General features: G+C 46.8%; 1 protein-coding gene across 4 annotated transcripts in view; it reads left to right on the plus strand.

Moving 5' to 3' along the window:
• Positions 1 to 11,439, plus strand: part of PLA2G2A (phospholipase A2 group IIA) — a 33,790-nt gene extending 22,351 nt beyond the window's left edge. Inside the window, exons 1-5 of one of the 4 annotated variants that reach the window (XM_019016520.4) lie at positions 2,855 to 7,281; positions 8,000 to 8,145; positions 8,345 to 8,489; positions 8,748 to 8,854; positions 11,027 to 11,439. In XM_019016520.4, the coding sequence (XP_018872065.3) occupies positions 8,106 to 8,145; positions 8,345 to 8,489; positions 8,748 to 8,854; positions 11,027 to 11,169 (435 nt within the window). In that variant the 5' untranslated portion in view covers positions 2,855 to 7,281; positions 8,000 to 8,105 and the 3' untranslated portion in view covers positions 11,170 to 11,439. Of the gene's footprint in view, positions 1 to 2,854; positions 7,282 to 7,967; positions 8,146 to 8,344; positions 8,490 to 8,747; positions 8,855 to 11,026 lie in introns of those variants that run through there. The other 3 variants (XM_063706322.1, XM_004024813.5, XM_063706321.1) reach the window with 3 other exon arrangements.
• The last annotated feature ends 6,335 nt before the right edge of the window (positions 11,440 to 17,774 follow it).

Raw genomic sequence — 17,774 nt, forward strand, 5'->3', positions numbered from 1 at the left:
ATTACAGGCATGAGCCACTGCACCCAGCCAGAAACCTATGTTGTTTTAAGCTGCTAAGTTTGTGATAACTTATTACGCAGCAATAGGTAATTAACACAGTTACCTATGGGCCATGGGGAGAGAATGAGGTGGGAAAAAGAGGAAAATGAGAAGATAGTAGGCATGAGTGAGAAGCAACACCTCTGAGTATACTTTTTAGTATGGCTTTCACCTTGTTTCACATGGGAAGGCTTCACATACCCTCAAAAGCAATAAATAGTTAAAATCAACCAGGAAAAAGGTAGAACCCAAAATGGAATACAAATGATGACAAATAAATTTATAACTATATGACAAATCAATATAATAACCACACCTAAGGTAGGCTGCAAGAAAAGAGATAACCTATGTAACTTCAGAAAACAGTATTTTGATGGTATACCAAAAAGCTAAAGATACACGTAACTATACACAAATACAGTACTGTAGTTAGTAAATTTATTTCTCACAGAGTTATGGATTAATAATTCTGAAGCTACTTCAATTGTACTATAATTGAACAAATAAGTAAATATATTGTCAGAAAAATGAACTTGTCAGAGAAAGGAGTTATAAATAAGGAAGGGGGAGGCTGGGCGTGGTGGCTCATGCCTGTAATCCTAGCACTTTTGGAGGCTGAGGTGGGCAGATCATGAGGTCAGGAGATTGGCTAACATGGTGAAACTCCGCCTCTACTAAAAATACAAAACATTAGCCAGGCATGGTGGCAGGCGCCTGTAGTCCCAGCTACTCTGGAGGCTGAGGCAGGAGAATGGCGTGAACCCGGGAGACGGAGCTTGCAGTGAGCCGAGATGGCGCCACTGCACTCCAGCCTGGGCGACAGAACGAGACTCCATCTCAAAAAATAAAAATAAAAAATAAAATAATAAATAAGGAAGGGGGAAGGTTATAATTACCTATATGGTTTTGAACTTTTTTCCAAAAAAATAATTGGAGGTATCGGGGCCAGGCACAGTGGCTCACGCCTGTAATCCCAGCTCTTTGGGAAGCCAAGGTGGGTGGATCACGAGGTCAGGAGATCGAGATCATCCTGGCTAACATGGTGAAACCCCGTCTGTACTAAAAATACAAAAAATTAGCCGAGTGTGGTGGTGGGCACCTGTAGTCCCAGCTACTCAGGAGGCTGAGGCAGGAGAATGGTGTGAACCCAGGAGGCAGAGCTTGCAGTGAGCCCAGATGGCACCACTGCACTCCGGCCTGGGCGAAAGAGTGATACTCTGTCTCAAAAAATAATAATAAAATAATAATAATAAGTTTGAACATCTTGTGGTGCAAGAAAGGAAGTGTTTTTGCCTGAGCTCAGGAGATCGAGACCAGCCTGGGCAATATGGCAAAACCTCTTCTCTAATAAAAATACAAAAGATCAGCTGAGCATGGTGACACATGCCTGTAGTCCCAGCTATTCCGGAGGCTGAGGCATGAGCATCGCTTGAACCCAGGAGGTGGAGGTTGCAGTGAGCTGAGATCACGCCACTGCACTCCAGCTGCCTAGGCAACAAAGCAAGACTCTATTTCATTTAAAAAAAAAAAAAAATGATGAGAACATGTTAAGACAACATAGGTGTAAACTTAAAGGAACTCTTCATGGCCAAGATGGAACAATTTGAGTTAGAAAATAAATAGCATAGAAAATAAGCCCCTACTAATATAAATGGTTGAATACACAACTAGAAGGAAAAGTTTTGCCCACAGTAGAATTCAAATTCTTCATATAAAAAGAATGAGGAAACCAGGAAAACACCAGTAATAATTGCTACAGCCAAGAACCTTCGATTGATGCTGAAATGGCTACAATTAGTGAGTGGAAGGAGGTATTGAGAGGTGACAGCCTGCTGGCAGCCCTTGCAGCCCTTGCTTGCTCTCGGCGCCTCCTCTGCCTGGGCTCCCACTTTGGCGGCACTTGAGGAGCCCTTCAGCCCACCACTGCACTGTGGGAGCCCCTTCCTGGGCTGGCGGAGGCTGGATCCGGCTCCCTCAGCTTGCGGCGAGGTGTGGAGGGAGGGGCACGGGCGGGAACCAGGGCTGCGGGCAGGGCTTGCAGGCCAGCACAAGTTCCGGGTGGGCGTGGGCTCAGCGGGCCCTGCACTCGGAGAGGCCAGCCGGCCCTGCCGGCCCCAGGCAGTGAGGGGCTTAGCATCTGGGCCAGCAGCTGCTGTGCTCGACTTCTTGCCAGGCCTTAGCTGCCTCCCTGAGGGGCAGGGCTGGGGACCTACAGCCAGCCATGCCTGACCCTCCCCCCTCCGCCGTGGGCTCCTGCACGCCCGAGCCTCCCCCACGAACGCCATCCCCTGCTCCATGGCGCCCAGTCCCATTGACCACCCAAGGGCTGAGGAGTGTGGCACACGGCGGGGCACTTGCAGGCAGCTCCACCTGCGGCAGGTGTGGGATCCACTGGGTGAAGCCAGCTGGGCTTCTGAGTCTGGTGGGGACTTGGAGAACCTTTATGTCTAGCTAAGGGATTGTAAATACACCAATCGGCACTCCGTATCTAGCTCAAGGTTTGTAAACACACCAATCAGCACCCTGTGTCTAGCTCAGGGTTTGTGAATGCACCAGTCGACACTCTGTATCTACCTACTCTGGTGGGAACTTGGAGAACCTTTGTGTCCACTGTATCTAGCTAATCTAGTGGGGAAGTGGAGAACTTTTGTGTCTAGCTCAGAGATTGTAAATGCACCAATCAGCACCCTGTCAAAACGGACCAATCAGCTCTCTGTAAAACAGACCAATCAGCTCTCTGTAAAACGGACCAATCAGCAGGATGTGGGTGGGGCCAGATAAGGGAATAAAAGGAGGCTGCGGAGTCGGCAGTGGCAACCGGCTCCCGTCCCCTTCCAGACTGTGGAAGCTTTGATCTTTTGCTCTTTGCAATAAATCTTGGTGCTGCTTGCTCTTTGGATCTACACTGCTTTTATGAGCTGTAAGACTCCCCAGCAAAGGTCGGCAGCTTCACTCCTGAGCCAGTGAGACCACGAACCCACCAGAAGGAAGAAACTCCGAACACATCTGAACATCAGAAGGAACAAATTCCGGACACGCCGCCTTTAAGAACTGTAACACTCATGTGAGGGACCGCGGCTTCATTCTTGAAGTCAGTGAGACCAAGAACCCACCAATTCCGGTCACAGTATGGTGAGAAAAGGGACATTTGAACCATCTCAAAGTATCTCCCCACAACATATTTATTAATTACAAAAGGAAAAATAGTAACTTACAAAAGGAAAAATAGTAACTTTACAGTGGAGAAACCTGTCAGACACCATCTTAACCAGTGATCAAAATTAACATGAGTAGTAGTGAGATATACCAATATCATCGAGGACACCATATCACTTTGTAACATTCTTGCTAAAAATACATAACCTCGATCTGATCATGAGAGTGTATCAGACAAACCCAAAATGGATGACATTCTACAAAAGCTTGACCAGTACTATCTAACAGTATCACAGTCATAAAAGGCCAAGAAAAGTATGGAGATGTCACAGATTAGCAAAAACTAAGGAGATATGAAAACTACATGCAATGTGAGAGCCTGGAAGAAAAAAGACATGAGTAGGAAAACTGGTGAAATTAAAATAATGCCTGTAGATTAGTTAATAACATTAATTTTCTGGTTTCCATGATTGTACAATGGCTATGGAAGATGTTAACATTAGGGAACCTGGGTGAAGGGCATTTTTTCTGTAAGTAAAAATTCCACTTTTGCAATTTTTTTCTGTAAGTAAAAATTTATTTCAAAAATTTTTAAAGTAATGTATGTTCACAAAGGAACATTAGGAAACAGTAGCAGAAAAATTTCAACCGTAATCCTGCTATTAAAAACAACTGCTGGTCAGGCTTGGTGGCTCACGCCTGTAATCCCAGCACTTTGGGAGTCCGAGTGGGCAGATCATGAGGTCGAGAGATCGAGACCATCCTGGCCAACATGGTGAAACCCCGCCTCTACTAAAAATTCAAAAATTAGCTGGGAGTGGTGGCACATGCCTGTAGTCCCAGCTACTCCGGAGGCTGAGGCAGGAGAATCTCTTGAACCTGGGAGGCGGAGGTTGCAGTGAGCCGAGATCTCACAACTGCACTCCAGCCTGGTGACAAAGCGAGACTCCGTCTCAAAAAAAAACGAAAACAACAACAACAAAAAAAACCTGCTTATGCACATATTGATTTGGCAAAAGAAAAAAACTTGTCAATATGCTGATTCTTTTAGTTATTAATAATGCAAGGAAAGTGTTCTGAGCACTAAGCTCAAAGCACCTCTCTTTGAGCACTCCAATCTTGTGTAAAATTGCCACCTCCTACTCCAGATACCCCTCCTCCATCCCTACTGTAAGAATTAAGGAAAGAGGAAAGAAACATGAAAGCTGGCTTGGCAGTCAAGGACAGGTTTATTTTCGAGAGGGGCAGCTGTCTGAGTTAGGTCAGAGGCACACTCTTACAGACTAAGAGTTTTTAAGGATTCAGGGTGGGAGAGTTTAACAGAGGCTTGGACTGCTTCTGTGTCTTTTTGTTGTGCCTATCTGGAAGGGAGAGTTTCTGTGTCTGTTCCCATATATCTTTCTGCAGCCTCAGGCATACTCCCCAAGTCTGCTTTTAGCTTTCCTAGCTTAGTGCACCTGAAGGGAAAAGAATGTGCTTATTAAGGCTCACTGTTTTACTGGGGCCCATTTTATGAGGGTGAGGTTTGGCAGTTGCCAGAGAAACTTTCTCCACACCTCCCTCTCTGCCCGAGCTGTCTTATCTGTGTTTTATCTGTGTTTTACTGTCTACTCTTTCTGGCTGTTTGTAGTTAGAAGAGAAATGATTTCCTTGAAATGCATGAGGCTAGAAAGGGAGCTGGAACTTAAAGTGGTGGTGTTTGTCCGAGATGACGGTGCTCCTGCCGTGTCACCTACTGCCTCTCTCCCCATTGCAGTGTCACCACCTATCACATGATGTCATTTACTAGTATGTCTTTTGCTGATTGTCTGTCTCTTTCTGCTTAAGCGGAAGCCCCATGAAAGTAGAGGTTTCTGTTTGGCTTACTGAGTCCAAGGGCTTGGATTAGGTCTGGGATGGAAGATGAACAAGAGGCCAATTCATGGACTTTGAGTTCCTGTAAAACAGCCTGAAATGATGGGAAAAGGAGAGGCTCTATCCAACGTCACCAGAGTCCTTGAGCGTTGGAGTATTTCTTTCAACTGAAGCCTGGACCAGGGCTATCCAGATATACAGAGAGGGAGGCGGTTCTGCCTATTGGAGGAACTACTGTTTCCGAAAGTGCAATGTTTAACAAAGGCAGTGGTCTACCCCGGGGGGATGAGACCTCTGAACCCTGACATGGCCATAAAGCCAACTGCTATAGGAGTGGCAACCTAGAATAAGAAGAGTGAAGGAAGCCAACAGATCCCTGGAGGTTGTGTTAGTTTGCTTCGGCTTTGTATTAGGTACTTTGTGGCTTACACAACAGACATTTTATTGTCTAACAGTTCCAGTGGCAGAAATCAAAGGGCCCAACAGGGTTGATTCCTTCTGAGGGCTGTGAGGATCTGCTCCATCCCTCTCTTCTAGCTTCCAGTGTTTTCTGGTAATCTGTGCCATTCCTTGGCTTGTAGAAGCTTCACCCTGATCTCTGCCTTCATCTTTGTATGGTCTTCTCCCAGTGTGCCTGCCTGTCTCCAAATTTCCCATTTTTGTAATGACATCTGTCATCTTGGATTAGGGCCCATCCTAGCTGCCCTAGTGACCTCCTCTTAACTAATTATATCTGCAATTACCCTATTTCTAAATAAGATCACATTCTAAGGTACCGGGACTCCAACACAGGAATTGAGAGCGGGAAGGAGGACCACAGTCCAACTCCTTACACAGTCGAGCACTGGAGGTAAATGGTATTCTCGAGAGGAAAGCTGTCTGTTGGCTCTTGGGATAGACTAGGTTATGCTGCAGCAACTGCCCATCTCAATTACCATCAGCTTAATACAACAAAAGTCTATTTCTCACTTACACTAAGACCACTGTGAGCTGCAGGACTTTCTAGGACAACTGTCTTCCGTGCTATGATTCTCCACCCCAGATTGTTTTCATCTTCTGGTTCTACCAGTGGGGCAGGGAAGGGCTGGGGAGTTGCATCTCATAGTCCCCTTGCTGGAGAAACCTGGAAGTGACCCTTCATACCAATGCTCATGTTTTACCAGCCAGCAGCAGGGCCCTAGGTCTCCATCCCTGCAAGGGGCTCTAGAGTGTAGGGAACAGATGGAATGTTCACAAGCACCACAGCCCCTGCCACAGTGACTTTTTTAGGACTGGTATCGCAGAGTGTTTACTTAAGGCGGTGGAAGCTAAATTCTTAGCATGTGCTGGAGAGCAATGAAAAAGATATTTACTTTATGAATTAAAGCTGGAGTCAGTGTAAGCCCGAAGGCTGAAGGAAAAAGAGCAACAGATCCAGGGAGCATTCACCTGCCCTGTCTCCAAACAGGTGGGGATGGGGAATAAAGTGAAGGCAGTGCTTTGGTGGGAACTTCAAGGATAGCCTCTGGCTTTTTCCAGGTTTAGAAGCTCATATGGGACAGGGGTGGAGGAAAAGAAGAAAGAGGAATAAGAAGAGAAAGTTGAGGCCCTGGCCCAAGTTAGTGGGAAGGGAAATCCACCCCCATTAAACCCTCTCCCTGGTGGACTGTGGGGTGCACATGTGAGGCGTGCACAGGTGCTGGAACATGGTAGAGGCCCAGGACATACTTCCTGTGAATGAATGATTGAGCGGCTGAATGAATGAGTACCACTAAAAGCCCTCTCTTCTATTCCCAAATGCCACATTGAACAGAAGAAGGGAGCAATCCTTGCTCAGCAATTGGTGGTCCCTTTGGGTGTGCAAATGAGTCCACAGCCTGCAACAGCAGACAGTCTCTGCCCCCCTTAGAGGTGATTGCAGGGAGGTGGCTGACCGTTGATCACACCCAGAGCTGGTTATGGGAATTTACTCCATGGAAAGACTGCAAAACTCCCTGAAATGTGTTTTGGCATCAGCTACTGACACGTAAGGTTTCCCAGTCCTCAACTGTGTCCTGCCAGCTGATGAGGGGAAGGAAAGGGATTACTTAGGGGTATGGGCGACCAATCCTGAGTCCACCAACTGACCACGCCCATCCCCAGCCTTGTGCCTCACCTACCCCCAACCTCCCAGAGGGAGCGGCTATTTAAGGGGAGCAGGAGTGCAGAACAAACAAGACGGCCTGGGGATACAACTCTGGAGTCCTCTGAGAGGTAAAGAGCCAGCAAAGCTGATGTCCTGTCAAGAGCAGAATTCCTGCTCATTCGCTGCCTTTGAGAGTGGCTGTGTTGTGCATGCGTGTGCATGATTTGATATGTACGAGAGGGTGTGTGTGCATGAGTGTGTTGAGTGGGTATGTGAGTGTAGTGTAAGAGAGGATGTTCGCACTATCAGGTAAGTACAAGAGTGTGTGTATGTGGGCATAGGTGTGTTAACATGTATGTGTTTGGGAACTTGTGTATGTGGAAGCAGTTAGAAGGCCTAGAAGAGAGAGGTTGATGCTTTCATTCTGGAGGAAAATACTGAGGCCGAGCCTCCATGGGTGCCTTGGAGACTCCAAGCCTTGAATCCAGTGTGGGGATATGCAAGCTATGTCTAGCGGGGGACACATCCTCTGACCTCAGGAACCTCCCAGATAGTTGGGAGGAAACTGGTTCTAACCTCCCAAGAACTCTCAGTCTGATGAGGTACAGGGGAGGTCTCATTAGTGTATCATGGGGTTCTCCACAGGTCTGAGGGCCTGATGTGTGTGAAACCATTCTGCAGAGCTGGGAAAGGGTCAGGAGGTGGTTTTGTGTGTGTGTGTGTGTGTGTGTGTGTGTGTGTGTGTGTGCGCGCATTGCTGGAGGGCACTCCTTGTGTGCTCTGAGTGTGACAGAGGAAGTCACCCTGGACTTAGGTTGGATGGGAGAGCATGTCTGTGTGTCTCAGAGCCACCAAGGAGGTGCAGGGGAGCGACGGCCGGGGCAGAAGTTGAGACCACCCCGCAGAGGAGCTAGGCCAGTCCATCTGCATTTGTCACCCAAGAACTCTTACCATGAAGACCCTCCTACTGTTGGCAGTGATCATGATCTTTGGTAAGAGCTGACCCTGACCTCTGAGCATGGGGGGACAGCCCCAGAAGGGAAGTACTCTTGTCCCTTAGTTTTCTCTCCCATTGCAGTGATCCTCTCTCAGGGGGAAAAAAGAAGCCATTTGGGAGGAAGGAGAGTAGCAGAGAGGGAGGGCACAGAACCCCATGCCCCATCACCAGACAACTCCCAAATTTCCTTCCAGGCCTACTGCAGGCCCATGGGGATTTGGTGAATTTCCGCAGAATGATCAAGTTGACAACAGGAAAGGAAGCCGCACTCAGTTATGGCTTCTACGGCTGCCACTGTGGCGTGGGTGGCAAAGGATCCCCCAAGGATGCAACGGATCGGTGAGGCCACTTATCCCTCCCTCCCCTCCTAGACTCTGGCCCAGGCAGGGCTGGGAGCTGCAAAGACAGTGCCGGTTCCTGATGGGCACAGAGGTCTCAGGATGGCCTGGCTGGAAAAGCAGCCAGCATGTTGGAACTTCTGCTCTAGACTGTTGCAAAGTCACTGGGTCTCTGCCCAGGGTCCAAGGGGGTGAGACCACAGGCACCAGGCCTCCTGGAGCTGTGGGACAAGAGCCCCAACAGGGTGTCTCCTCACAGCTGCTGTGTCACTCATGACTGTTGCTACAAACGTCTGGAGAAACGTGGATGTGGCACCAAATTTCTGAGCTACAAGTTTAGCAACGTGGGGAGCAGAATCACCTGTGGTAAGAGTCCTACCTCACCATCGAGTGGCCCTCATTTGTTTAGACAGTGCTGGGGACTGTGCTGGGCACCAAAGATAGACACAGAGGGATACAGTTCCTGCTTCAGGAAGCTCACGGTTGAGTGGGAAGCCAGGAAAGTGAAAATCCAATGTAGTAAAGACTCCAGTGGGAAGTAAACAAACAGATAAGGTGTTAACACAGCCTGAGGCTCGAGGAAGGCTCCTGGAAGGGGTGACCCCTAAGCTGAGTCTGAAAGGCTGTGCAGAGAGTCAGGGAAGAGGAGGGAGCATTCCCAGAAGAGGACACAGCATGGTCAAAGGCACTAAAGGGCACTGTAAGCCATTCTGTACTGCCCAGCAGAAACATGAGGAAGAGAAGCAGTGCTGAGCCATGACGCTGGAGACATAGGAAGGAGCTAGGTCAATCCGGCCCTCCAGGCCAGGCTGTATTTAGGTTTTGCCCTAAAGCAATAGGACGCTATTAAGCAAAGGAGCTACAGGGTCAGATTTGCATTTTAGATGACTCACTGTGGGGACAGGGTCGATGGAGACAAGTGGAAGGGGGGCAGAGAAAGCTATTGCCATCATGCAGGCAAGAGGGAGTAACATTTTGACATAAAACAGTGGAGGTCAGGATGGGAAAGGTGGAGAAAAAATCAAGATGCATTTGAGATGGAATCAGCTGAACTGGTGACTGAGTTGGGAGGGATGGGGAGAGGGAGTTGTTGGATGGATACGTGGCTGCATGGATGGCACAACCGTGATAAAGACCATGGGAGCAGGTCATGGTGGAGGGTGGGGAGGAGCAGTTCTATTTCCAGCATGTTGAGTTTAGGGGCCTCCAGCACCCAGGGAGGGGTCCAGCAGGCAGCTGTCTATACAAATGCAGCTCAGGGGAGAAGTCAGGACTGGGACACAGATTCAGAAGCCAGCAGCAGAGAGCTGAGAGGTGGGTGTGATCACTCGTTTGCTGTTTAAAGGCCCAGAAAGGAGACAGGGAAGGGATGGACAGAGAGGGGGAAGGGGAACTGAGCGAGAAGATCAAGGAGTCAGTAAGGAAATGGTTAGCAAGGGCCAAGTGAACAGAGGAGTCCGCCATGTAAAGGGCCAACAAGGATCCCCTGGATGTTGAGGCAGAAACGCATGAGGGACTCAGGGGAAGCTGTTTCCATGGAGTGGGGAGGGCAAAGCCAGATTAGAGCAGGTGGGGGCTGATGGGAAAGCAAGTAAAGACAGGAGGCAAAGACAACATTCTGGAGAAAGTTTGGCCCTCAAGGGGAGGAGAGGTGGGTGGCACTGGAAGGCTTTGCTTGGTGTCCCCAGAGAGCTGACTCATGAGTGGGATTTGGAAAAAGCGTGGACTCCTGCCCATGGCCTGAGTCCTTTAAGATCAGAAATTGTGTCTCCCATCATGGCCTCTCCATAGAGGCATGTATCTTCAGCAGGCATTAGGTCACAAGCCACATGATGCCAAGCTGACAGTGGCTTGCATAATGGGGATATGTGACTGTCACATAACTAGAATTCTGGAAGAGTACAGTGCCAGGCTTGGGGCAGCTTTCCAGCCATGTCATTAAGAATCCAGCCTTCTCCTGGCCTTCAGCTATGCCACGTGGCCAGTGTCTACACCTGGGATGTCAAGAGACAGGCTGCAGGTCCACCCTCCTGGCCTCATACTATGGAAGAGGCTTTCCTTTTGGGCATCTCTCTTTTTGGAGGGAGGGAATAGATCGTTCCCAGAAGCCCCCAGCAGACTTCCCCTTGTTGCTCATTGGTTGGAACAAGGTTACATGATACACAAAGACCAATCACTGCAAAGGAAAAAGGGATGACCCTGCCTGGCTTACACCAATCACAATCTATTCCCAGATCCCCGCGGCTAGGGCTTTGACTCCTGGACACATCTGTTAGCAAGAGGAAGAGATTATGGCTGTTAGGAAGGCCTTTGAGAAAGTATCCCAGTGCCTGGCTGTGTCTCCACCAGGCTGGAGGCCAGCATCCCAAGGGCAAGAATTCTGTCTCCCCATTGGTCAGAAATATCTGGAGCGCAGGTGTTTGTCTCCAACTAGGAGCTTCTGGAGGACAGGGCTGTGTCTTCTACCCCAGGGTTCCCACAAGAAGCCACTGAATATTAACAAACTCCCATCTTGTGTTTATTTTCTTATGATTTCAGCAAAACAGGACTCCTGCAGAAGTCAACTGTGTGAGTGTGATAAGGCTGCTGCCAACTGTTTTGCTAGAAACAAGACGACCTACAATAAAAAGTACCAGTACTATTCCAATAAACACTGCAGAGGGAGCACCCCTCGTTGCTGAGTCCCCTCTTCCCTGGAAACCTTCCACCCAATGCTGAATTTCCCTCTCTCATACCCTCCCTCCCTACCCTAACCAAGTTCCTTGGCCATGCAGAAAGCATCGCTCACCCATCCTAGAGGCCAGGCAGGAGCCCTTCTATACCCACCCAGAATGAGACACCCAGCAGATTTCCAGCCTTCCGCTGCTCTCCTCCACCTCAACTATGTGCTTAACCAAAGAAGCTGTACTCCGGGGGGTCTCTTCTGAATAAAGCAATTAGCAAATCATGTATATGTGTGTGTGTATGCATTGCCCTATGCACTGTTAGCATGAGAACAAACAGGGGTAGGGGTTAAAAATACAGGCTCTGAGTCTGGTGTAGTGCTGTGTGCCTGTTGTCCCAGCTGCTCGGGAGGCTGAGGCTGAAGTGCACGGATTGCTTGAGCTCACAGAAGTTCAAGGCCAGCCTGGGCAACACAGGGAGACCTTATCTTTATAAAAACAAAACAAAACAAACGAAAAAAATAGGTTCTGGAGTCAGACTGGCTGTGTCAAATCCCCACTCCCCCATCTCCCTAAGCCTTAGTTCTTTCATCTAGATGGAGATAACACTGGTGCCTCCTGCATGGGCATGTTTGAGAATTTGAATGATGACAAATGAAAAGCTTTGGGTCTGATATGTCTGATAGCTGCCATGACTATTACAAGCGAAACCCAGACATCTCCCTCCCCTTCCCTAGGCAATAGCAGCTCCTACTGGCCTGCTGGGAGAAAGCAGGAAGGCTGGCCTTAATCTGGGAAGCTGTAATCCAAGTCTTCCGCATGGAATGCTCTTCTCCTGTGTTGCCAGTCTAGTGAGGAGGAAATGTGGGGTGATATAATGCTGGCCACCAGCTGGACCCTAGGGGTGTTATCCCGTCACCAGGGTTGGTTTCCCAAGTGTGCAACCCCTGCAGTCCCACAGCATCCTGTGTTTGGAAGGGTGCCACGCCTGGTTTAATGCTGCGCTGTGGCTATCTGAAAAGTCTTACTAATCTTTAAACAAGAGTTCCTTCCCACACTTCATTTTGCACTGGGCTGCCCAAATTTATTTATTTTTATTAGTTTTTAATAGAGATGGGGTCTCGCTATGTTGGCCAGGCAGATCTCAAACTCCTGGTCTCATGCAATGCTCCTGCCTTGGCCTCCCAAAGTGTTAAGATTACAGGCATGAGCCACTGCACCCAACCCAGTCACACACATAGTGTAGCGGGTCCTACCTTTACTGGGATGCTACTTCCCCTCCTGCTGTTCAGGGTTCTGCTGGGAAATTCCCACCTGGACCAGCTACAGCCCCACCTGTTTCTCCAATAACACCCATCTGGGCTGCTGGGTGTGGATCCCTTCACAAAGGCACCCTGCACAGGGGACACAGGTGGGAGCTGAGTTTCCCACAGGAAAAAGCCCCTGCACAGCCCAGCAAGTTCTGCATTCCCCCAGAGGAGATGCCTTCCCATAATCTGTCTTCCCAGAAGAAGCACCTTTTCTAATTCTGCACCAAATGTTTCATTTGCTGGAGGCGGCCCTGGTCATGTTCACTTTCACACACAGCAAGAGAAATGCACATTAAAATTCCACTGAGATGCCATTTTTATCTATTACAATGAAAAAAATCCAGAAGTGTGACAACTTGATCTACTAGCAAGGCTGCTTGGGGAAACAGGCACTTTCATAGGTAGCTGGTGGGAGGGCAAAATGCCCACATTTGCCCTCAAATGGCACAAATTGGCAATATCTATCAAAATTACAAATGTATTTATCCTTTCACTCGGTGACCCCATTTGGAAATTTACCCTATGGATGCAGGAACACACCACACACCCGCACACACACGTGTGCACACACAGAGTGATGTATGAGCAAATTTGTTCACTGCAGCATTGTTCTGAATTGAGCTGGAAATAATCCAAGAGTATGTGTCACGAGAACTAGTTAAATAAATCATGATACCAACTCAAAAAGGGACCCAATGCATTTATATCATGAGGGAAGCTCTCTCTGCTCCAATGGACAAAGGTCTTCAGGATATGGTGGTAACAGAAAAGAGCAAAGAGGAGAATAGTATAAACAGTGTGCCAGGATTATGTAGCAAAATACATCTGTTAATATATTTGTGTTAATATTTCCAGTAACACTCAAAGATCATGCAAGAAATTCATCAAAATGGCTATCTTTAGGGGACAAGGCTGGCAAGAAATGAGGCTGGCACAGATGGGGTGACAGAAAGATTTTTTGATACATAACTTTTTATATTGTTTTGATTTTTAACCCTATGAATATATTTCCTATTCAAAAGAAAATTAGCATCATCAAACACACACAAACATTCCTGCATCTAAGACAGATAACTAACTCTCAGAGACAATATGGTCTAGCTCATGGGTTGGCACACTAGGGCCTGTGGACTAAATCCATGCACTGCCTGTTTTTGTCCAGCAGGCAAGATAAGAATGGTTTTTATGTTTTTTTAATGCTTGAAAAAAAATCAGAAGAATCTCTCATACAAAAATGATATGTTAAAATCATATTTTAATGGCAATAAAGTTTTCTCGAAATACAATCATGCTCTTTGGGTTGTAAATTCTCATGCTGGCTTTCACATGACAACAGTGGAACCGAATCATTGCCACAGAGAACGTATGGTCTTTTGCAGAAAGAATTTGCCAATATCCAGTATAATCCAGTGCTTCTTAAACCATTCGTGGTAATGGACCAATTTATTCTTTATTTTTTCCAACTCTGTCTCAAATCAATACTTTCGTTAAATTAAAAATGTACAAAATACAATCCCAGATGTTTTATTATTAGATGCAATAATAAAATTACTCTCTCAAATTGTTTGAAATTTCCTAACATTCTCAATCTCTGTATGTACCTCCCCACGAAGGGGAAGCAGTTCACAGACCAGCATCGCCCCATGAACCCCAATTGGGAAATACTGGTCGAATCTGAATTGAGGAAAGACAAATGACCTTAATCATTTTTTTTTTTTTTGAGACAGGGTCTCACACTGTCATCCAGGCTGGAGCACAGCGGCGCAATCACTCACTACAGCCTCCATCTCCTGGGCTCAAGTGATCTTCCCGCCTCAGCCTCCCGAGTAGCTGGGACTACAGGTGTGTGCCACCACACCCAGCTAAATTTTTTATGTTTTTTTTTTTTATGTTTTGTAGAGTTGCGGTCTCACCATGTTGTCTAAGTTGGTCTTGAACCCCTAGGCTCAAACGACCCTCCTGCCTCAGCCTCCCAAAGTGCTGGGATTATAGGTATAAGCCACCATGTCTGGACCTTAATGATTTTAGAATTAGCAGTTTGTTTTCGTCCTTTGACTTAGAATAAGTACCATTTATTACAACATAAACAGAGTCATTTTCTTTCCAGCTACCCTCATAGACTGCCAGGATGAGGTTGGGACCATATTACTCCTCAGTGATTCCTCTTTAGCTTCTAAACAGACGCGGTGAAAAGCTGCTTGAAATAAAGCCTTAGTCAAATGCTTGCCAGGGGCTTTACCTCTATCTTGATCTACGGAAAAGAAAGATCTAGGAAAAGAGTATACATCTCTCCCTCCAGTAAAGACTTTGCATTTCTGGGTATTTATCTAAGAATATTTTCAACATGAGTCTTTGTGTGCAAAATTTTGAAGGCCTTTTATTCCTGAAAGCATTTTTTACAACCTCACATTGAATAACAATTTCGAAAGATATAATATCCTTGGTTCATTTTTTTTCCATTCTTCCATATTACCTTAGAAGCATTCCTCCATTTCTTCCAATCCCATTCCAATATTGCTAATAAGAAGTCTGATATTAACCTGACTCATCATCTTTGATTGGATATTTGCTCTTTCCCTCTGGAAGCCTGTAGAATTTCTCTTTGTCTTTGATGTTCTTAATTTTCACTGCAATGTGTCTAGTTGACAGTTTTTCTTTATCTGGCCTTTTTGTACTCTGAAGTCCTTTCACCTGTCTTTAATGATAGGAATTTTATATTCATTATTTCTTTGAACATTTCCTTCCTTCTTTTTCCTGTCTCTTTCTGGGACTTTTACTATCTGGAAGTTAGTACATCTGTACTCCATATCTCTTTGGATTTTTTTAAGAGATAGAGTCTCCCACCCAGCGCGGTGGCTCATGCCTGTAATCCCAGCACTTTGGGAGGCTGAGGGGGGTGGATCACCTGAGATGGAGAGTTCAAGACCAGCCTAACCAACATGGCGAAACCCCGTCTCTACTAAAAATACAAAATTAGCTGGATGTGGTGGCCTATGCCTGTAATCCCAGCTACTCAGGAGACTGAGGCAGGAGAATCGCTTGAACCCGTGAGGCGGAGGTTGCAGCGAGCCGAGATCGTGCCATTGCACTCCAGCCTGGGCAACAAGAGCAAAACTCTGTCTCAAAAAAAAAACAAAAAACAAAAACAACAACAAAAAAGAGATAGAGTCTCCCTATGTTGCCCAGGCTGGAGTGCCACAGCTATTCACAGGTGTGATCCCACTACTGATTAGCACCGGGAGTTTCGACCTGCTCCATTTCCAACCTTGGCCAGTTCACCCCTCTTTATGCCACTTGGTGGTCTCCCACTCCCGCGAAGTCATCATATTGATGCCCAACTTAGTGCGGAACACCCGATCTGCACAGCGCATTACAGCCCAAAACTCCTGGGCTCAAGCAATGCTCCTGCATCAGCCTCCCAAGTAGCTGGGACCACAGGCACACACCACTGCATCTGGTTTGAATTTTCCTTGCTATTTTCTCTATTTTCTTTTTATTCTTTTTCCCTAAGAAGACATCTCAATCTAAGCTTCTAACTCTATCTGTGACAATCTTCAGCTAGCTATTCCATTTCAATGATTATACTCTTCCTAAGTAACTTTTCTACTTGGGATTTTTTTAAATAATGACTTGTTCTTGCCTGATATTGCTAACATCTTCCCTTATCTACATAAGTATGTTTAACATGCATATTTTAGTTTCTTGCTCATCCACTCTGGCAATTCTGTTTTAGATGGTATGTGTTGACAAGTACATTTCATCTTTCTAGTGGGTGTAGTCTGGGTGTCTCAAGATAAACTTGGGGAAGGGGAAGGGGATGAGTCCAAGATTTGATGATTCTCATTTGCTGCCACCCCAGGCAGGTGCTCCTGCTGACAGGGTTTCATCATTGAACATCTGGGAAGTAGCAACCCTGGCAGGAAGCAGCACCCCAAAGCTGTTACCGGCCCTCCCTGAGATGGGGCAGGGCGGAAGGGGGAACAGTGCAGGATGAAATGAGGGAATGAATGGCTGAGGGCACTTGAGAAGCCTGCATCCATCTGGGTCAATTGCTTACCCAAGCAGGGCTTTGGGACAGCCCTAACATCATCTCTAGGACTTGGGCATTTCAGCTGTTGCTCTAAGATGAAGACGCAAAAGGAGAAAAAGAACAAAACTTAAAGAGCTTCCTCCCAACCTACTTGCTGCTTGCCAAAGCCCACCAATCCACTGCTCCAGGGCACAGCCAAACCCTCTCCCCGAGAACCACACCCAGCAGCCAAGATCAGATTCTAACTTCCTGCAAGACTCTGCAGAGGTTCTTCTGCTATTTCATCATCCAAGATTCTCTCTCAGGCATGTATCTGTTAGGTTGGTTTTGGCACAGGGAGCCAGAGCCTATGCTAATTTGCAAACTTGGCAGAAAAAAGGGAAATGTATAGCACAATATCTGTGTACCAGTTTAAAAGCCTCCACAGAGAGTCAAACAAACACTAAACATTTTTCAAGAAACCATGTATCTAAATAAACATAGGAAGAATAAATTGGTAGTGGAGATGGAAGATCAAGGACTAAAGTGAATAAAATAAAATTGGTACCTTGCAGAAACCAACAATAACAGAGCGTGATGAAGTGAAGCCGTGGTGCACACAGATTAAGGCTTGGTCAGTTATAAAAGCACTTATCCTTTCACTCAGCAAACCACCTCTGGAAATGTACCCTATCAATGCATGATACATGAGCAGTATGTAAGAGACAGCGTGAGAGTGTATCATGTCTCATGTGTGTAAGAGAGAGAGTGAAGACTCAAACCCACAGCTGTCTCCATCTAAGGTCTGGTCTTTCCACCTTGACAGTCAGCTGACAGGCCAGCCAGTTGCACCTCTGGGTCCTAGTTTATACCATTGGACCAGAATGAAATACCCATTTCTCAATTATTGCCTTAGCTTGGCTGGACGAATGATGATCACAGATAATCCAAAAATCACTTATATTTCACTTCTGTCCTCAGTTTTAAGATGGAGATAACTAGCACATCCTGCCTAGTTACTAGGGAAATCAAGCCAGGTCCATACCAGGTGGCAGAGAGATGGTTCTTTGAGAGCAAATGTCTTCTGCAGATGATGGAATAGGAGACTAACCAAGTCAATGAATGAGTGAATGGTAGACTAGAAACCAAGCCTGGTTCACTTTTAGCCCCAGGACTGGCCTAGGGCACAGCAGGATGCTGAGATTGTGAGGTTAAAAGAATCTGGTCTGGGCACAGTGGCTCACACCTGTAATCCCAGCACTTTGGGAGGCCAAGGCAGATGGATCACGAGGTCAGGAGTTTGA

The sequence above is a fragment of the Gorilla gorilla genome, chromosome 1, assembly GCF_029281585.2.
Source record: "Gorilla gorilla gorilla isolate KB3781 chromosome 1, NHGRI_mGorGor1-v2.1_pri, whole genome shotgun sequence".
NCBI lineage: Eukaryota > Metazoa > Chordata > Mammalia > Primates > Hominidae > Gorilla > Gorilla gorilla.